This window comes from Hippopotamus amphibius, chromosome 17, assembly GCF_030028045.1.
Source record: "Hippopotamus amphibius kiboko isolate mHipAmp2 chromosome 17, mHipAmp2.hap2, whole genome shotgun sequence".
In the NCBI taxonomy this organism is placed as follows: domain Eukaryota; kingdom Metazoa; phylum Chordata; class Mammalia; order Artiodactyla; family Hippopotamidae; genus Hippopotamus; species Hippopotamus amphibius.
Genome location: NC_080202.1, coordinates 2,974,157 through 2,993,929, shown reverse-complemented (window position 1 = coordinate 2,993,929; position 19,773 = coordinate 2,974,157). Strand labels below are relative to the sequence as shown.

Genomic DNA, 19,773 nt, shown 5'->3' with positions numbered 1-19,773 from the left:
GCTGTTTCAGCCTTCATCTACTCCCTGGTTGGAAAACTCTAGTAACAGGAGGGTCAGCTTAGGCTGTACTTCCCAAAGACTTGTTGATTTAAACACAAAAACAGAGGGAGTGGCTTCCACGGTCAAGTATATTAACCTCCCTCCTCGGACACTGCAACGTACAGGGATGTACTCAAGGCTCTGAGAAGTCTTACCATTTAAAAAATAGCCTGTGTAACTCTTAAATGGTGTTTTCCAAATCGATGTATCAGAGAACCTTTTTGGTTGGTGTTGTTAAGAACAGGCCACTTGGACATGCGGGTTTGGCCACAGACGGTGACAGTGGAAAGGAGAAAAGCATTCTACTTCCCCAATCACAAGCTGTGCTGATGGAAATGTACAGGGGAGGAGGGGATGCCTGCGGGTTTTCAAGATCTTTCAGTTTAAAAGGCATTCTCCATATAAAAATAATCAGAGGCCCCCTCTCCTTTTTATTCCTAACATAAAAAGAAGGCCAAGCATCATGGAAATTGAGTCCTCAGCCCACCAGTCATGGTAAACCACCCACTCTTCTCTCCTCCCCACGCCTACTGAAGTTCTACCCAATTTCCAAGACCCAGCTCAAAGTCTCTGTCCATGCAGGGTTCTCCCACCCCGTGTCACAATTACATCCTAAACAGGAAGAGGTCCCAGAATGCATGGGATGTGATGGGTCCCACGTCCATGCCCACCCTATTAGGCCACCAGGGCACCTGCCCCAGGTAACCAGCTTGTGAGAGGCAGACCCAGAGCAGAAAAGCAGGGCCTCCTGGTACCCGTCCGCTGGGGTGCCGAGAAGTTCAACAGCGTGTTTGAAGTCGAATGACTTAAATGATCCTGCTGCCCTTCTCTAGGTTTGGCATCCAGAGAACATAGAGGGAGGGAAGAGGGTGAACGGGGTGGCAGAGGGAGAGAGTTCCCCATCCTCTGCTCATCCACCTGCCAAGCCAAACTGCAAGGCAGCTGCAGAGAAGCAGCAAGAGGCAGACGCCTGTGACCTGGAGGCACCACGTTACACCGCTGGGGCAGCTGCAGGCTCTCACCGGCCCCAGAGAGGCCACTGCAAGACGGAGGCATTGCCTGGACAAGGGAAGAGTCAGTCTGGGGATGCGATGGGGGTTTAAACTTCTTGAGGACGAGCTTGCAACCGGTAAAACCCAGGCCCAGCCCACCAGGCATGAATGAAGAAAACCAGGAATGACTGGAAATTCAGGGGACAGTCGTGGCCTCAGCTAAGTAACTTTTTAATGGCAGCATCCCATGGCGTTCTCTGCCCCCCTGCCTTACCAGTCCCTCCTCCCCAAGCTCTCTGCCAACTCCTTCCAGCAGCCAGCAGCCACCGGGTCTCACAAGACTCACCCTGGACCCCTCTGCTCCTTCTGCCTCTCCTTTCAGCAGCTCCCAGCCCCATGACGTTAAATAGCCTCCCACAGACACTGATGACTCCGAATCTGAACTTCCAACCCAGACCTCCACCCTGAACCACGGATCCCCAAATCCAAGTGCTTTGCAGACATTCTACCTTCTCAATGTAACAGCCAGAATAAGCTTTCAAAACACAAATCAAATCACGCCACTCTTCTGCTCCAAACCCTTCAGTGTGCCGGGCTGTCCTCAGCCTCACGGCCCCAGCCGCTGGCCTGTCCTCTCTTGCCTGCAGCCGGCGCACTCAGCCACGCCCACCTGGCGCTGGTGGACACGCCAGACTCTTCCCATCTCAGGACCCTGGCTCTTTCCATTACCTCCTGGAATTTTCTTCCTGCGGCTCTTCACACAACTGGTCCCTCCCATCTTTTGAGCCTCCGTCCATGTGACTCAGGCAGGAAGAGGCCTTCCGTGACCGGCTGCTTCCTCCCCAGTGGCGACTTGCTATCCCATCGCTCTCTCTGTCTCCTGCGGAGCACTGTCCACTGCCCACAGGGACTCGTTCACTGTTCATCCTCCGTCTCCCCCAAGTAACTGTGAGCCCCATCCACCAGGCAGGGACTGGGCTTTCTTGCTGAGCTCTGCTGCTCAGTTTCTGGAACAGTGCCCAGTACCTGGGATGTGCTTTCTATATTTGAAGAATGGATGATTGGACCACACTGTTAGCTCTTTGAAAATGAAAGAGGCTCTCCTGAAAGGTAGTGAGTTCCCCATCATTGGTAGGATGTGCACACGGTGGGCACATTGCAGAAGAGTCTGAAGCTAGTGGGATGGGGGGAGGGGGTGAGTCTGTTGACATCCCGGGTCCCTGGCAACGTCAGAGTCTACGTGTGTGCTGATGACCATGTACTCAGAAGGCTTCGTGCCAGACATCCTTTTCTCGGGCACCAAACACCAACATCCACACCTCAGGAAGTGCCACGGCCAATCCCTGCTCCTGAACTACAAGGGATGCTTTCTTGACTCTGGGAAAATCTGGGGATACAATTTCAATTTTTTGAAAAGAAAAGCCTGAGCTTTAAGGACCATATGGTACAGACACAGGTCTGAACAAGCCTTGTGAATTACCTCCCAGATGCCGGCATTTGAGGAGAGACTCCAAGGGTTGAAACCTCAGCGTTAGGACAGCACATCCTCCCCTGCCCCCGTACCTCCCACTCCGCCAGGCCTCCACATCCCAGGAGGGCCTGGGAAATCAAGAGCCATCACTGGGGCAGAGCTTGTGGGTTGGCCCAGGGAGCCACAAAGATTTTAAATTGCAAAAACATGAGCCCATAAGTGCAGAGGGCCTCCTGCGTTTTCTAAATTCCAGCCAAAAACTGGGCCACAGACAAGGAAATGGTCTGATGTCCTTGCCGAAATGACAATGCCACCAAATGGGTAAACAAGATGAATCTGGGTTCACAGAAGACACAGACACAGGAGACCACCGAGGGCTCAAGCCGGGGGCTCCTGAGACTGGCGAGACTTATTTTTTTCTAATTTTCAATCCGAAGTTTTGGTCTAATGCTGCCCACGACCTACTGATAGCCACAAGGTCATTGCTGCTGGAAATTGATAGGTGCATTTCTACTTTGTAAGGCTTCTGATGTATTCTGCCTTATAAACGCACAGGACTGTTACTCCAACTTGGAATAAAACAGCTGAGAAATGCGTATAAGACAGAGCAGGTCTAAATGAAATCAATCATAAAAATTAGAGACCCATTCATAGGCACCAAACTCCTTCCTGGGGTGTAGAAGGCCCTACAGGCTGGCCTGCTGCTCTGTCTCTTGTGCTTTCTGTTCCTCGACTCTGCCAGGTTTCTTCCTGCCCCAGGGAGCTTGTCCTCGGGGATCCCAGTATCTGGAACCTGCCCTGATGGCCCTGTGGCTGACTCCTTCCTGGTCCTCGTCAAGCAGTCATCCCTCCAAGACGACACCCCAGTCCCTCACTACACATGACCCTGCTTTATTCTCTTCATCCTTCCTCTCACTGGCCCCTGATTATCCACATTAATGGACTGGTCTGCCCAGTAAAACGGAACCTCTTGTCCACTCTCGCATCCTTGGCGTCTGCTGTGGAATCTTCTACAAGGCAGGTGTTCAGTGAACAGTCCCACATGAAAGAATGGAGGGGGGAGGGGGGAAGAGGGCAGGGGGAGTCCTGAGGTGGGAAGTGCATGATCAAGGACGTGAGAGAAGGCTGAAGTTCCAAGACGAAGGGGAGGAGAGATGGGAGATGAGGCTTAATGGCAAGCAGGAGCAGGTCATTCGGGTAGACGTGTGGACCTTAGCAAAGATGCTCTTCTGAATGTGGAGACCAGTAAAGGACCCCTGAGAAGTTTTAAATTGAGAGGATTATGGTGAGGCCTGGATTTTTAAATATCACCCTGGATGCCATATGCAAAATGAGTTACAAGGAAGCAAGAAAGGTCAGGAGTTAGGAGGCTGCTGCAGTGGCCCTGGTGGTAACTGCAGGCGTGGTGACGGGCGTGAGGATGGAGAGTGACCGGGGGGACCTCGGGTGATTCCGAGAAGGGAGGGAAGGAAACACAGCCAGGCAGACTCTGAGCGTGAAGCTCACGGGACAGCGAGGCGGCATCCATTAAAACACTACAAACTGATAAAAGGTTGGGTGGAGAGGCGAAGGCTGGCTGGTTTGGGGCTGCCTCTGAGACATACCAGCAGACCTGTCTGGTGGGCAGGTGGATAGGCTGGTCTGCAGATCAGAAGAGAGGTCTGGACTGGAAGGAAACAAGGACTCAAGACACATCGTGAAACAGGAAGACTTGTTAGTGACTCAGGAGGTGGAGACGGAGGGAAGTCAAAGGATTGTCTAGTTTCCTATATGGGTCCCTGTCCTGTGATGGGGCCCAGGACACAGCAGAGAGGGACTACCTGGAGAATCCTAAAGTAGTCGCAACCTGCTCTGAAGCTGCATAGGGCTCAGCAGAGCTCTCGTGAAAGAGTACGCTTGGTATAGAGCGGAGCAATCAAAGCCTTGAAGAGAAGTGTTTCAAGCCAGGCTTACGTGGAGGTGCTTGCTATCAAATGTCTATGAATTGAGAAGCCATGCTTCGCATGAAGCCAAATGACTCCATTCTCAGCCTCCGTTATCACTAGGTGTGGCTCTGTGACCAACTTCCAGGAAAAGATAAAAACAGAAGCATGTGGTCTATCTGGAGATGTTTCATTAAAAGGGAGGGGGCACATTCTTCTCCTCCTCCTTTCTCTACCCTATTGCTTGAAGCATAGATGAAATGGCTGGCGCTCTAGCAGCCTTTTGGTCCATGAGGATGAGGCCCAAATCTGAGAGATGGCAAAGAAATGAGCTAGAAAGTACCTGGGGCTCTGACAACTTTGTGGAACTGTCATACCTATCTCAGGCTGCCTACTTCCAAGCTTCTTTTGAAAGAGAGAGAAATAAGCTATCTTATTTAAGCCACTGCCATATAAAGATGTTCTGTCTCATGCAGTCGATCTTAATCCCAGTCGGAACACTAACCAACCAGCCTAACACGTCCTTCCATTGCCTTCCCCTTGCTTTAGGTCACATCATTGACTCAGTAGGGAATCGCCTCCTCCTTGCCTGTGTTTATTTAAATCCTGCCCATCCTTTGGAGGATGGATCAAATCCCACCTCCCACAGGAGACCTGCCTTCCACTTCCTCCCCTGAACTGTGGCACTGCCCGCCTGCCCCCACCCCTTGGGCATCTGGCCTGTGCTGCCTGCACAGGGATTCATCCCCCCTCACTGATCTCCTGACTCCTCACAGAGCTCAGGACCGTCAAGGCCAAGGTCCGTATTCTCCAAGTTCTTATATTCCCTGGGCCCAGAGGCATTCAACACAAGGTCATGATAAATATTCCCCCACTAAGCCTTCCTCACCTCTACCTGCAGGCAGGATCAGGATGGGGCCAGAAGGCATGTGAATACATTTGGAAAATGGAAAAGCAGGCAGAGTTGAGGGCGTTTAGTAAGAAATCTAAAACTACTCTAACATCAAGAGGGAGCTTGAGGGGGAAATCTAATATGTCTTCTCTCAACTATATAACATAGGTGTTTGACTGCCATGAAGTCAATGTGGCAGCAAGCACCACTCCAACAGGAAAAAAAGGTGAACGGTGCCCTGCGGAGGTGCAGTGCCCCCTGTCCCACGTGTGCCCCTTCAGAAAAAAATAGCGAGTCAAGTAAACCAACACATTTTCACACCAACATGTTTTCACATAACATGTTTGTAACATATTCTTAACAAATAAGTATTGATAACAAATTACTTTCAAATACTTAAACAGAACGTATGTTTGAAACAGTCTAAGAGCACCTACAGACCAAGGTGACTGGTTTACAACTAGCGGAGTTCATCTGTAAAGACGGTCTGATTTTTTTCATTGTGTATTTTTCGCACCTCGTTTGGCACAGAAATGGTTAAACCCAACCAAAAAAGGCAAAGGAAGGAAAGGCAAAGGAGGGAGGTCCAGAGGCTTCACCCGCATCAGAGCTGAGGCTGTAACACAAGATGACCCATCAGAAGATGAGAGCAGATATACCAACCACTGGGGACGCTTAAGTGGAAACTTCTGACTTAGAATCAGCACAAATCAGCAAACAAACCCAGCTTGCCCAGAGTTCCTCAAAACGCCCTTACCGGGAGGGCCGAGAAGGCAGACATGGAGGAGGAGCACAAGCTGGGGGCTCCCCCCACCCCAGGAAAGCAACCGCACGGATCTGGATAAAGACCCGCAACGAACACCCCAGCGTCTTTGTCAACGAACCCAAGAAGGTGAGCTTGCCCACAGAGGGCCAGCTGAGCGACGGGAAGGTGCCGACTGCAGCAACCCTGCTGCCTCTTTGCGAGCTGCTGCGAGGGTAGACTGGCAGCCACCCCCCACCACAGAGGATGCGGAGGGCAGGTCAGCAGCAGGCAAACACCTCCGTCCCGCAGGCAGGGCACTTTAGATCCCTGCACCTCTGCCGACTCATCCGTCTTGAAACCCAGCCGGGCTGGAATATGCCTGCCGACACTGCCCCTTCCAGGCCGAAGAGTCGAGAATCCCCTGTCCACCCCACATGGCCCAAGGCGAGGTCCCGGTGGACACCGCACGGGGTCTCAGGGGAAGCCGGCCCTGGGTGGGCGGAGTCACCACATGTGGCCACCAGGTGTCGGGAGCGAGCAGGGAGCCTCCCATCCTGAGGCTTTCGGGAGCCTGAGCCAGACCCTGCCCACGAGACCGGATGCTGCGGCTTTGGGGCCAAGCAGTGCTCTGGCCACATGCGCAGACACTCCTGAGTGTTTCAGTTATTTGGTTGCCAACTCACCACGCAACCTCTAGGGTGGTTTTAATTTAATATCCTTCACAGACTCAGAGAAAAGGTTAAGGGCTGCTCCCTTCAACAAGGACTGAGGTCTTTCTTTTCTTCCTCCCGGGGAAAGTGGAAACAGAAAACAGGGTCTTCTAGTCCTTGCCTGTCCTCCCCACATAAACTACACAAGTTCAGCAGTTTCTCTTTATATTGAGGTTGGTGATGCTTCAGGGACAGCTTGCGTGATGTCGGCTGCAGAGCCCGGGGGAGGAAAGTCCGGCAAAGACACTGGACTGTGCAAACCCAGAACCAAGCACCACTGCACTGCCTGCTTTGTTGAGCTGCATCCGAACTGGTTTCTCTCACTGAGTGTAGCATCTTCAACAGAAATATTTGACCTAGGGGCAGCTGCAGCCACACTGACATCTGTACTTTATTGGCCTTTAAACCCAGGATGTCAGGGAAGCTCTGTCACATCTATAGCTGCTTCCCTCTCCAGGCGGAGGACAAGTCCTTTGGAACATGAGACCGTGCAGAGCCTGGCCCACTGTGTCCTCAACTGCCAGGGTCCACGCTGCCACCAGACACCTCTCAGCCACCGAAAAGAATGCTTCCTATCTGTCTCTGCCTCTCCACATCCAAAGACACCAGGTCCTCACTGAGCCCTCCTTCCCTCTGGGTGCTGGAAGTATCTCCCGTGTGCTTCCACTGCCAATTAATTTCTCATCTTGAACCCGAGAAAGCCTGGTGTCCAATATCTCACAAGCAAAGGTGCTGAGGACAGAGCAGAAATACTCCTGGGCTCAGCTTGGGGTTTTGCAAATAGCGTCAACGCCCCGTCTTACAATGAGGAATTCCCTCGACGGCTTTGATGCTGAATGGTACCCCTGAGGCCCAATACCCAGAGAGGAAATCCTATAACTGGACTAACAGCTGGCCCATCTATCCTTGGGACAGCCCCTCCATCACTGCCCCAGGAAGACGCAGGACATTCCCAGATATGCTACCACCAAACCAAAGATGCTAGTTGGATCAAAACTCCCAGTGGAGTCTGCCTAAGGTTTTGCATCATCATTGCTTATCTGTGTCCATATTTCTTTGCTCATAAGAAGCCCTACACTAAGTGATGGGTGGCAAGGCGGGGTGGGGGGGGGTCTAGGGCTCCTCTCTAGGTAGAGAGAATGCACAAAGATTCCCCAGGATCTCCGTGTAGCCCATGAAGCCACTGACCCCCCTTTTGTCTTGGCTTCCCAGCCCCTGGCCATGTCCACTCCACCCTGGCAACAACTCTCTAGCTTGTGTCTTCCAAGAACAAGTGCCTCCAGGACTGGACAGAGAAACGTGCCGCAGACAGATTAGGATGTCTTTGTGAAACAAAAAACCATTCTCACCGTTTGCTGATGATGTGAAACAGTGCTGGACACTGCCCGACGAGGAGGTGCTACAGTTTTGCCAGAGGTCAGTCGCATGTCCGTTGCCCACCATCCATTGCTAGAAAGAACCAGACGCCGTAAATCAGGGGAGGCTATGAGGAGGGATGGAAAGAGGGAGGGAGAAGACCAGGGGTAGGCAAAGAGCAACTTCATCAACCCATCAACAGGGCCTGCCCCTGCCCCGCCCCAGGCTGCCCAGCCAGAGGCCACCATCAATTGACCCATCGAGCAATGGTGCTGGAGAATGAGGAGAGGTCGTGGTCTGGCCCAAACATCGTGTTGTGGGGAGGGCCGGGGCTTTGCAAGTGAAAAGCACTTTGCAAATGGAAAAGTACCACACACACATAAGTTGCTATGTGCCGAGGTGTGTACTGCAGTAGAAGGAGCCGTAGACTCATCCCAGGACACCTGCATCCAAGCCATCTCCCCCAAACCCCACCCCCAACCTCCTGGGTATCATTTCCCCAGCCCACTGCCACTCGGACAAGATCGCCACAAGGCACACTTAAGAGGTTGGTAGGATGCTGGTAAATGATGAACCAACTCACCAAGCCCCAACATAATTATATCTCAACCTTTGAACGAGGCCAGAGCATCACGCCTAGGACTTGCCTGTATAAAGTTAAGCCCATGGTCGCATAACTGCCCTGAGTCTGGGCTCGCCATCAAGAAAACACATTTAAAAGCTAACGAGCTTGATGTTTGGTGGTTTTGTAACACAAGTTGTCCCAATGACCTGTTCATACCGGGGGAGGCTTTTCTAAGAAGGTGCCGTGTCCACAGCACAAAGCAGACCTGGGACTGTGAACTCTTAAGGAAAAGCCTGTTTTAAGTCTCCAGTCTCAAGTCCTTAAAGGCTGTTTTATGAACGAAGCCACCCATCTGATCGATGCCACTTAGATTAAAAACAAACCTTCCTAAATACTCCACTTCCTCCCTCAACGTCCCTGCATCAAGGAAAACGCTAAACAAGCTTATCAGATGAAGGCCAGGGGGACCCCTGCGTCTGCACTGAAATTCTTTGGCTTAAAGAGAGGCCTGCGTGGTTAATCTAGCCCAGCGCTTCCTTCCTCCCCCTGAACTGCTCTGGTTTTCTCAAAACTACTGAGAAGCGGCGGATGGCCAGAAACTGCTAAAGGCCCTGGGATGCCCGAGACTCGCTGTTCGCGCGCTGGAGGCGGCACTGCTGGCACCGCCGTGCGGAGGCCGCGCTCCGGGTGCGCCCCGGGCGCCCCAGCAGCCCGCCGCCCGCCGCCCGCCGGACACTCACGCTGACGATCGTGGAGACGAAGAGCAGCACCAGCACTGCGACGTGGAGGACGATGATACCCAGCAGCAGGAGGAGCATTCTGGCGGCGAGTTCTGCTCAGCGGAGCTTCTGCCTGGCGGGAGAGAGCGCCGAGCCGGACGTGAGGCCGTGCCAACTGGCCTGAGCGAGCGAGCGAGCGAGGAGGGAGGGAGGGAGGGAGGGAAGGAGGGAAGAAGGGAGGGAGGGAGGGGCGCGGAGGGAGGGTCCCGCGCTCGGAATGCCCGGGCCTGGCGCCGCGCCCGCCCGCCCACCCCGCCCGGCGGCCGCCGAGAGAGGGCAGCAGCCGACCGCAGCATCCACGTCCCGCAGTCCCGCCGGGCCCGCCTGCGACCGAACAACTTTTGCTTTTGGAACAAAACAAGCCGGTACGCACGACGCACGTCGAAGTCACCCCGGGAGGAGAGGTTTCTCCAGAGTGCTGAGCCGGGGCCGCCGCGCGCCTCCACCCACCCGGGCGCTCCGGGAGCAGCTCACCTTGGGGAAGGGGGGCAGAAGGGGGAGAGCGCGCGTTCCCCCGCGGGGTGGACGTGGGGGTGAGCGGAAGGGGCCCAGATTTCTGCGGGAGGCCCCGGGGACGCGGACGGCGAGCTGGCAGGGAGAGCGCGCGGCGGGAAACCGGGTTCCCAGACTCCAGGGCGCTCCGCATCCCCTTAGACTCCAAGTTTCCACCCCGTTCCGCCAGCACAGAGCAGTCGTCCCGGCCCCAGCACAGCTTGGCAGCGACACCGGCGGCCCCGGAGAGGAGGCTTAGAGCCGGGTAGAGTGGAGAGCAAAGAACGGCCCGGAGAATTGCTGGGGCCGGCGCCTGCTGCCCACCACGCGCGCTTCCCCAGGCAGCCTTGCGGGCCGGGCCGTTGCGCTCCCGGGACAGGGGCCCAGCAGCCTGGATGGAGGGGAACCAGTGTCCGGTGGGAAGGAGAGGCGGAGGTAACGGGTTGAGTCCCGGGAGAAGTGCCGCCGGACGGAGCCAGCGGGACAGCTTCTCTCCAGCCCCACATTTTACAGACCCTGGAGACTAAGACCCGCTGAGCTGTGGAAGGATTTGCGCGTTTGCGAAGACGAGATGCGTTTGGGGGGCTGCTTCAGGACAAATCTTGGGCCAGAGACATCGTTTCAATAACTCGGTTTTTAAAGTACCCGATCGCGGGCCCCTCCGTTCCTCGCCTTAAACAACACGTTCAAAGAAACTCCGGAATGTGCAGGAGGAAATAAGCACGGTTTTCTGATGTCTCCCAGAAGGTTTAAATTAAGTCCGGTGACTCCTAATGCCGACGGCGGGGGTGGGAGGGATGACCGGCTAGACATTGGGGGGCCACAGGGGTCCCGTACCCCCAGGGATGTCCCCCGCAGGGACTGCTTTGCCAGTGAGTCCCCGAGTAGGCGCCTCTCCAGCCAGGCGAAAAGCGCTCCGCCCCTGCCCACACCCCGACACCAGCACCCGCGCCCCCCCCCCCCCGGCGGCTTACAGACCCTTAGGCGCTCCACACCGGATCCCTACAAGCCCGGAAGGAAGGACGCGCGACAGGCGGCGGTCTGCCCGGGATCGGGGACCGCGCCAGCCCGAAGTCCCCCGCTCCGCGCGTTCGGGCACCGTCGACGGAAGATGCCCACGTTCCTCTCCATCTCCTCCCCTTCCCCCGCCGAAGCACTTACAGCCCAAAGGGACAGCTGTCCCCGATCCTCAGAGATCCTCAGCACAAGCTCCGCACGTCCGCTCGGCGGCTGGCGTCCGCAAAGACAGCTGCGCTGCGGGGCTGTGCGCGCCAAGCGAGGGGCCGCAGGGAGGCTCCCGGCGTTCCCCTTTAACGGGAACAACGCCCTGTCTGCGTCGCTGCAGCAGGGTGTGTCCCTGGGTCGGCGTGTGCCAGGGGGCGGGACTCGGGGAGGGGAGAGGGCAGGGGAAAGGGGGGAGGGCAGCAGACTGGTCCTCGGCCTTCCCTGCGCCCCGGGAGAAAATCGATGACGGCGATACCGCGGTGACTCGTCCCCGAAACTAGGAGGCAGGGGCGCTTTCTCACCTCTGCTTTCCCGGCTCGGCGGAGTTTACGGAGACCAAGAGATGACCGCTGTGCGGGCCCCTCCGCCCCCTCCGCCCACGTGGGAAAGCCCGCCAGAGGCCCCCACCCTCACCCCCCGCGGGTGCCCAGCGCCGAGCTTTGGGGCGCGCGCATTCGGACCGCGCCCACGCGGGGACCCAGCCTGGATGCCCCTCCCACGGGGAGGGGGCGAAGGCACTTAAGCGCTGGCAGACGCCCCTCCTCTCGGGTCCTGGCGCCCCTGGCCTGCCCTGGAGTCCCTGCCGGGCGCACCCGCACCACGCCCGCCCGGGCCATCCTGTCTGCGCCCAGGCCGCGCGCCGGGTGCCTCGGATTCCCGGGACCCATCTAGCCGGCCTGCTTGGGGGAGGGTTGGGGGAGGAGGGAGAGGCCTGCCCACTGCAGGACAGCGCGCCCTGGGGTCGCTGGGCAAACCCAGACCACAACCCGGAACGCTCCAGGCGAGTTTGCCTGGCTTGGCGCCCGGCCTCGGCTGGCGTCCCCGGCCACAGGGTGGGGAGCTGGCGATCTGAGGTGGGGGGAGAGCAGCCAGGGAAATCAGCTGATTCACAGCCGCCTGAGCGGGGTCCGCCCAGCGTCCGGGGAGAGAGGATAGCCCTTCCGGGCGCAGGGTGGGTGCGCCCCAATAAGACGTTCTGGGGGGCCAGGCTTGAGGCCGGAACGCGGAGCCAGAAGGTGGGTATTAAACGTCTGCCTGATGCAACAGGTCTTACACAGGACACCTCCACCTGCCAGCGTGTGTCACAAAACATCATCGCTCTAAACGATTCAGATACTCCCATGCTGCTTATTTTACTGTTTACAAGCAGCTGCTTCTTGTAGCTAATTTTACATTGTTATCGTCAAGTAAAAATAATTTGAAAAATTCCTCAAACAATAGTCTTTCAAAAATCCTTAGTTTAAAAGGAAGAATCCTTGTATAATTTTTGTTCACTGCCCGTGATGTGGCAGATGGGTTAGCAGGACGCAGAGGTGGTCGGTGAGAGGTGATGTGGTCCAATGGTCAGGCATGTTGACTCTGGGCTCCAACAAACCCGGTTACCCTGCTTACTCAGGGTTGTGGATTTGGGCAATTAGCTGAAGTCTGGGGCCCTTCGGTTTTCTCATCTGCAAACAGGACTGAGAATGCCCCTTTCAAAGGGTTATGGTGTTATTAAGAGAGAGAGTGTGTGAAGCAATTAGCATAGTGTCTGGAACAAAATAAAGGATCAGTACCCAGTAAGTTGTCACTATTATTATTATTATTTCACATTTAATCCTCACAACAACCTTTTAAGGAAAGCTTGACCCCCTAAACTAACAGTGCTTCTCAGTCCCATAGATTGAAAGTGCATGTGTAGGTAGAAGGACTAACTAAACAAGTGGGAACGATCTCTCACCTCCTGGGTCACGCTCTAGGCCGGGTTTGCCTTGGGAATTATTGCCTCTCTTTACACCGTTCGGACTTTTTTATTTATTTAAGCCACATCGACACGATCACCATGTACCTAGGACTATTCTAAGCATTTTATAAATATTAGCATATTTAACTCAGGATTTTCTTTCCCTCCCTTTTTTTTTTCCAACTAAACTCCTAAATGAAGTATATACATTTAGAAAAGTGCACACGTGCTTAGGTATAGTTGCTTTCTTCCCTTCTTTTGAACCCAATATTTAGCCAATAATCAGGTCACAGCATACTGCGGGACGCCTGAACCCACCCGTCCCTGGCAGTCACCTCACTGCCCCTCGCCTGCGTCCTGCCTGCTCAGCCCCGAGCCGTGGAAGACGGGCGGCCGCCCAGTGCGGTCGGTGTACCCAGCTCGGCCACACCCAGGGCCCAGCCAGGGCTCCGCCACAGGTGGAAGCGTCTCCCTAACCTGCTCACAATCCAAGGTCACCTGCCAGCTGGGTGTGCAGAGCTGTTTCCCATCAGGGAAGGCGCATCCGGTCCCCTTTCTCCCTTCAACTCTGGATATACTGGCGTTTCTAGGTGCTCCCGGAGGGTCCTTCTCACTTCCCCAGCCAGTGTATATATACATCCAGCTCTCAGCCAAGGATTTAGAAATCCTCTGACTCTCCTGTGAACTCCACACACACACACTGTCTCCCCTGCAATCCTTTCCATTTGTGGTTTGCAGGGCGTGGGGCCGGGCCGCATCGCACACACCATGCAAAGGCACCGTTTGCCAAGACAACTCACCGGGCCAAACAGTGTAACCCCTTCCTCCACGCAGCTTTCTTTGCGGTCAAATGTGAGGGATTCTCAGGCCAGGCCCCCCCAGGACAGGGCAGCAGAGAGACCGGCAGCTGTAGATCTAGCCCCGCTGCTTCCAAGCAGGCGCCCCGAGATGTGCCCTGCTGGTGCTCCCCGTAACTGAAGCCAGACCGGGCGTCCATCCAGTTTATTCAGGGGCCGGTCCAATGCTGGGATATGTCATGGTGGCCTGAGAGCATCTCAGCCTCTACTATTTAAAGAGACAGCACTCAGCTTTGCGTATTTGCCAGAACACAGCGATTCCAAGAGGCCCTGTGGGGCGTGGAGAGCCTGGAGTCGGCCGGGAGAGGAGCTTTGGGTGTGCCTGAAACCTGCTGAGGCCATTCTCACTGAGAGTGGCAGCCTGTGCGAGAGCAAAGAGTTCCCCTCGTCCTCAATGACCCCCCTCCCCCCACCCAGTGAAGTCTGCAAAGATGAAATACACTGTGTGCAGCTGGGGTTCATCCTTTATCAACATCACTGTAAGGTGCTCAGACACTGCACAGGTCATGTCTCAGAGCATCTCCGCAGGGAACCAGATCAGGTCCACTGTCCCAGCCCCCGATGGCAAAGGGCCCCTGCTACCTTCCCTGTGTGTCTAGACTCCTCCCTGCCCCATCACATGGGCAGGTGTTGGAACGCAGCTCTGGGAAATAGGTTCTTTCAGCTCTGTCTTCCATTGGTCTTTAATCAAGTCATGATTAAATGTTGACCTTTCTGAAATAATTCAAATAAACAAACCTCTGTTGAGAACGTTCTAACCTGTCAGGCAGGACAGGCTGGAAGAACGATTGAAAAGCGGCGGAGAGGTAGACGGATGAAAGCAGGGTGTTCCTCAGGCCCTTCGCAGCTTGTCCCCCTTCAAGCTCTCAGCGAGTGTCCTCCATCTCTAGCAACTTCTCCTGGATGGAAGCTTCAAGGCAAGGGGACTTGGTTTCATTGGACGAGTTTCCTGGAATTCTGGCAGTTTCTCCCCCTCTTATGTCAGGGGTCCCCCATCTGGAGCACCCATGCAGGCGGGCAGCGGCCTCTCTGCTGCAGACACTGTGTTCTGTTAGCCCTGCAGTCAGGAGGGGGCCCACTGGCCTTCCCCGTTGTTCTGCCCCAGCCAGCATCCATTCGGGCCCAGGGAAACCATTTAGCCTGCTTTCCTATCTCGGATCCCAGCCTTGGCTGCTGCTAAGAATCACCTGAGAGCTTGGGAACGTCATCTCCCGGGGCCCAGAGCCGCAGGTGGTCTGGGAGGGGGCTCAGGTGTGGGTCATTTCGAATGTTCCCCGATGTTCCAGTGTCCAGCCAGATTGTCACATGGCCTCAGGTGGTCCCTGGCTTCCTTCCAGCTGCCTTCTCTTGTGGAACCCAAATCGAGGAAAGTCCTGGTGTGGGCTGCCGTGTTACACGAGCTATGGGCAGAGTCTTGGGGCGTGTGTGTATGTTTGATGTGTGTGTGCGTGTGTGTGTGAGAGAGAGAGATGGACAGAGAGAGAAAGAGAGGGGGAGAGAGGAATTTCCCATAATCCTCTGCTGACATGGTGGTGATGGGGCCCGGTGAGCATGGTTTCCTGGTCCCCCCAGTCAGCCGCCTTCCTGGGTGCCCCCATGATCCGACTCTGAAGCAGGCATGACAGCTGCTACTGTCCCTCAGGCCAGGACCAAGCCTGGAGACGTCTGAGAAGATTATTCCTGCTCCAAGGCCTAAGAATTCAGAGGAAGAAGGCTGGGGTAGGGTGGGGGGGTGGGGCCCAGATCTTGCTTCTGGCTGGATAGGACCAGTCTCATCAGCCCTCCATCCTCCCACGGGCTCTGCATCTCAGACCTGCTCTCCGGGCCCTGTGCCTCCTCCCACCCACCCACCCCCTCCTGCAGCCAAGCCCTGAGGACCCGCTGGCTTTGGCTGTGACCCGTTTGACATACTTCTGGAGGCTTCGGGCGCAGGAGCTGATCACCGCTGTGCTCTGCGGGCCTGTCCACAGGTCGCAACCCACTGTCCCGCCCCCCCCCCCCCCCCCCCCCCGCCCCGGGGCCAGGCTCTCTGCCGCCCCACAGTCAGCCGAGGGAAACGCCTGCCGGGGCCTGTCTCCCTGCTTCTAGAGCCCCTCCTCCACCAGATGGGAGCCCACTCCAGGCATCTGTGTTGAGCAATGTGTCCTGAGGGCCACGGAGAGCATCCCAGGGGCCACTTGCCGTGATAATAAACAGAATAGCCACCAAATCTCTCCCTGTGGTTATTATTACTTCCTCCCACTTTCTAGCTGGGGAAGATGAGAACTGGGTAAGCTTCCCAAGGAAAGAAACCTAAGCCGCACCAGACCAGCTCATCCCAGCACCCGGGCTTTTCTGCCGCCCAAGCTACCTCAGCTCACTAGCGGTAACTCATCCGCACGTCACGGATCACGTAATAACAGTCGTATTGACTTGGCGCTCAGGGTGGGGGGGGCACTATTCTGCACGTTCCGTGTGACTCAGGTCATCTCATCTTCACAACCACCTTAGGAAACAGGCACCCCATCAGCCTCCTTTGCACCAGGGGGACACCAAGGCACCTTGAGACACAGAGGGATTTCTCAAGACGCCAGAGTCAAACCAGGCATCTGGCTGCAGAGCCCGCGCTCGGTACCCAGAGCTGTCGGCAGCCTCTGGTTGGTGCCCGGGGTTCATAGCGCATCTGTACCTTTTTCGTGGTGCTTCCATAGATGTCATGTGATTTAATTCCCTTTTTTCACCAAAGATACTGACACGTTTTATCCGTTTACACGTCCGGGTTTCTTTTTTCTTTAAGAAGCCAAGAGGATGTCCTGAAACCTCCACCAGTTGCCCCAGTCCTGTGTGTCCCCCTTTCCAGTGCGCTGACTTATCCTGCCTCGGAGGTGTCAGTTTCACTCTCCCGTGCAGCCCGCGCCGGGTGGAAACAGCGCACCGTTGACACTTTGATTTCATGAGACCATCCCTGTTCTCTACGGGAGAATCTGAGCAGATTCTGGAAGTGGGAGGCAGCCTTTATTTTCTGCACTTATAGCAGCTAAAATGCTGTTTCGTATCGTATCTTCTTTGAAGGGAATCATGACCATTTTCTAGCTGGGAACCGAGGCTTGGAGAATGGACAGTGTTTCCTCCAGGGACCAGCGAGTACCTGCTGGGGCGGGGACTTAAAACCAGTTCCTCTGATTTCCAAACCTGTGATTTTTTTCCATTATGCAGGTTCCCCAAAGGGAAAACAGAGGTGAGGCTCAGGTGGGCATTCGTCCAGTGGGGGAAGTCGCCGACCTCTCACCAGACACTCGGGCAATGTCTGGGGAGTGTTTACTCGACCGGGGAGGCCTTCCGCGTTTCCTCACAGCCAGCGGCCTGTGTGGGTGTTCCTGGCGAGGCCTGGACACAGCTGGTCTGAAAGGGTCCTCCAAAGGCCGGTTACTGCCCCTTCCAGACCCATCTAGACTCTTCTGAGCAGCTTATTATTAAAAGAGAAGAGAAGGAGGGGAGAGAAGGCAGAGGGGAGGGAGGGAGGGAGGGAGGGAGGGATGGGAGAGGGAAAGGATGGGGAGGGGGAAGGGAGGAGAAAGAGAGGGAAGAGGAGAAGGGAAAGAGGAAGGAATGATGCAGGTTTGACTTCCATGAGCACATCCCGCTAGAACTGGACGTGTCTGAAGCATCGTCATCTCCAAGCCCCTGGAAGATGTTCTCAACGAGCAACAGAGGAGCAGGTAAAAATAAGCCTACGAGGCACAAACTCAGGTCAGCACAGGGCCGTTCCCTAACTTACACAAATTTAGTTTATCATGGCATAAACTGCATCCTTAGCTCCGTCACCTGTGGGAGAGAGAGAGCACAGGATGACCGTGCAGAGGGCACGACACAAAGTACAAAGACATCCTTGTTCCCAAATGCATTGTCGCTTAGGAAGGCCGGATTCCATAGATGCAAGTGGAGAGGGAAGGAGGTCTTCTCTTTTCTTTTTTTTTTTTAATTGGAGTATCATTGCTTTACAATGGTGTGTTCGTTTCTGCTGTACAGTGAAGTGAATCCGCTATACATATACATATATCCCCTCCCGTTGGACCTCCCCCTCCACCCCATCCCACCCATCAAGGTCATCACAGAGCACTAAGCGGAGCTCCCTGTGCTATACAGCAGGTTCCCCCTAGCTAGCTATGTCACACCTGGCAGCGTATGTACGTCAGACCGAATCTCCCCATTCATCCCACCCTCCCCTTCTGAATGTGAAGGGACACAGCCACTGTGGGGGACAGTATGCAGGTCTTTTCCCCGACGTCTCATGAGGGGGCAGAGCCAGGACTCGGAAGCAGCTCGGGCAAGAGAGGATCCACAACGGATTTGTGTGTGGGATTGAAAGCTCTGAAACTTTTCTAAAAACCCTCTCTCCTAAGGGACACTTCTCTGCTCGGGGCGGGGTGGGGGAGGTGGGGGGCTCCCGGAGGTGGGAAAGGGGACCGTCTCCCCGCATAACAATGATGGGATAAGAGAGACGTGGAGAGACTTTCCAAGCCCCGTGGAGACCCCGTGCGACAAGGCCAGGACGGCAGCCTGGGCTTGATGTCAGAGGTGGGTCGTTTTTGAGGGAGGCAGGCAGGAACATCCGCTAAAAGCCAAGGGAATGCTTGATTCAGGCAGATGGGGCCACGCCAGGCTGTGGGGCATTCACCACCAGCAGGACAGAACAAAACAAAAAGGACGCCTGAAACTAACACAGTATGGTAAGTCAACCACACTCCCATAAAATTTGTTTTTAAAAAAAGGGTGCACATAAACCATCCCGGCAGGGGACCTGGGGGGACAGCCCCACGAAGCGCCGTTGCCCCCACAATGCTTCCTTCTGTTCCATGAGCACCTCTGAGCTGGAGGAACGAGGCTGCACTTCAAGTGAACTTGAGAGCAGATGTTTTCTTCCTCATGACTCCCTGAACCACTTATCCAGTGTGAAACTTCAGCGAAAGCCAAGATGTTCACAGGTCAAGGTCAAGACCTTTGGAGAGGTTCAAGGCAGGACTGGGCAAAGCTTCAAGTATTTTTTCTTTTCATTGTTAAAGGCTAGGAAATATCTCTCCAGGGGACTTCAGTGGTAAGTCTCGGGCTTCGCGTGATGATTACGTTAGAATGATCTAGAAATTAAATGAGGATATGCCAAAAAAAATGACAGCACTTTTATAATGTAGGAAAACATGAATGTCTTAAACCTCAAATAATAGGGGAGTGATTGGATAAAGGTTGTTACAGTCCTAAGAGGAAATGCTGTGCAGGTATTAAGAATAACGTTGAGGAAGAGGATTTCATGAAATGAGGAAAAGTCAGCAACGTGTGGTGAGGGGGAAAAAGTCATAAAGTATGATCCCTATCATTGATCAGGCGCTCCCAGGTGCTGTGCAAAAACCTCGCCTTTAATACAACAATCCAAGGAGGGCTGGGCCACTGTGACCCCTGCGGCACCAGGAGGTTCACAGAGCACCCAAGGTCACAGAGCTGCCAGGTGGTGGAATCCAAATGTAAACTTGGACTAAATTCCAACAAGTGTGCCTTCTTAGACTCATCCCAGGTTCCACAGTGACAGAAACGAAAGGCTGCAAAGCTTGGAGAATGACACGTGATAGCACTCTTTCAACACTGTGTTTCCAACTTCTAACATAAAGTGGGACGGATAAGCTTGCAGGCAACTGAACGTATCACAGGGCTATTCATGATTAATAATCACAGATCCTAGCCTCGTGCCTCTGTCATGATGAGCCTGTGACTTTTCTGGTGTCGGTGGAGGAACTGGCACTGGGCCCACCCCAGGGAGGGGTGAGCAGGGCCTCGGGCCAGGCCTCACATCATCTTTCGTGCTGTCTCCAGATGGACTCATGCACCCAGGCACGGAGGTGTCGGGACACCACTGAATTACAAAGAAATACGACGTGTATCTTACAATGTAGATGGTAAAATGTTAGCATTTACATGCACCACGAGTTTGGTAACCTTATTTTGTACATGTTTAAACACATCAGGAGACTCAGGAAA

The 19,773-nt window shown here is 54.8% G+C and overlaps 1 protein-coding gene across 3 annotated transcripts in view; it reads right to left on the bottom strand.

The window, feature by feature from the left end:
• The window catches only part of PMP22 (peripheral myelin protein 22), a 28,837-nt gene extending 14,943 nt beyond the window's left edge, over positions 1 to 13,894 (bottom strand). Inside the window, exons 1-3 of one of the 3 annotated variants that reach the window (XM_057717202.1) lie at positions 13,711 to 13,894; positions 9,433 to 9,544; positions 8,121 to 8,220 (exon numbers count right to left, since the gene is read on the bottom strand). In XM_057717202.1, the coding sequence (XP_057573185.1) occupies positions 8,121 to 8,220; positions 9,433 to 9,510 (178 nt within the window). In that variant the 5' untranslated portion in view covers positions 9,511 to 9,544; positions 13,711 to 13,894. Of the gene's footprint in view, positions 1 to 8,120; positions 8,221 to 9,432; positions 9,545 to 11,124; positions 11,387 to 13,710 lie in introns of those variants that run through there. The other 2 variants (XM_057717203.1, XM_057717201.1) reach the window with 2 other exon arrangements.
• Positions 13,895 to 19,773: the final 5,879 nt, after the last annotated feature.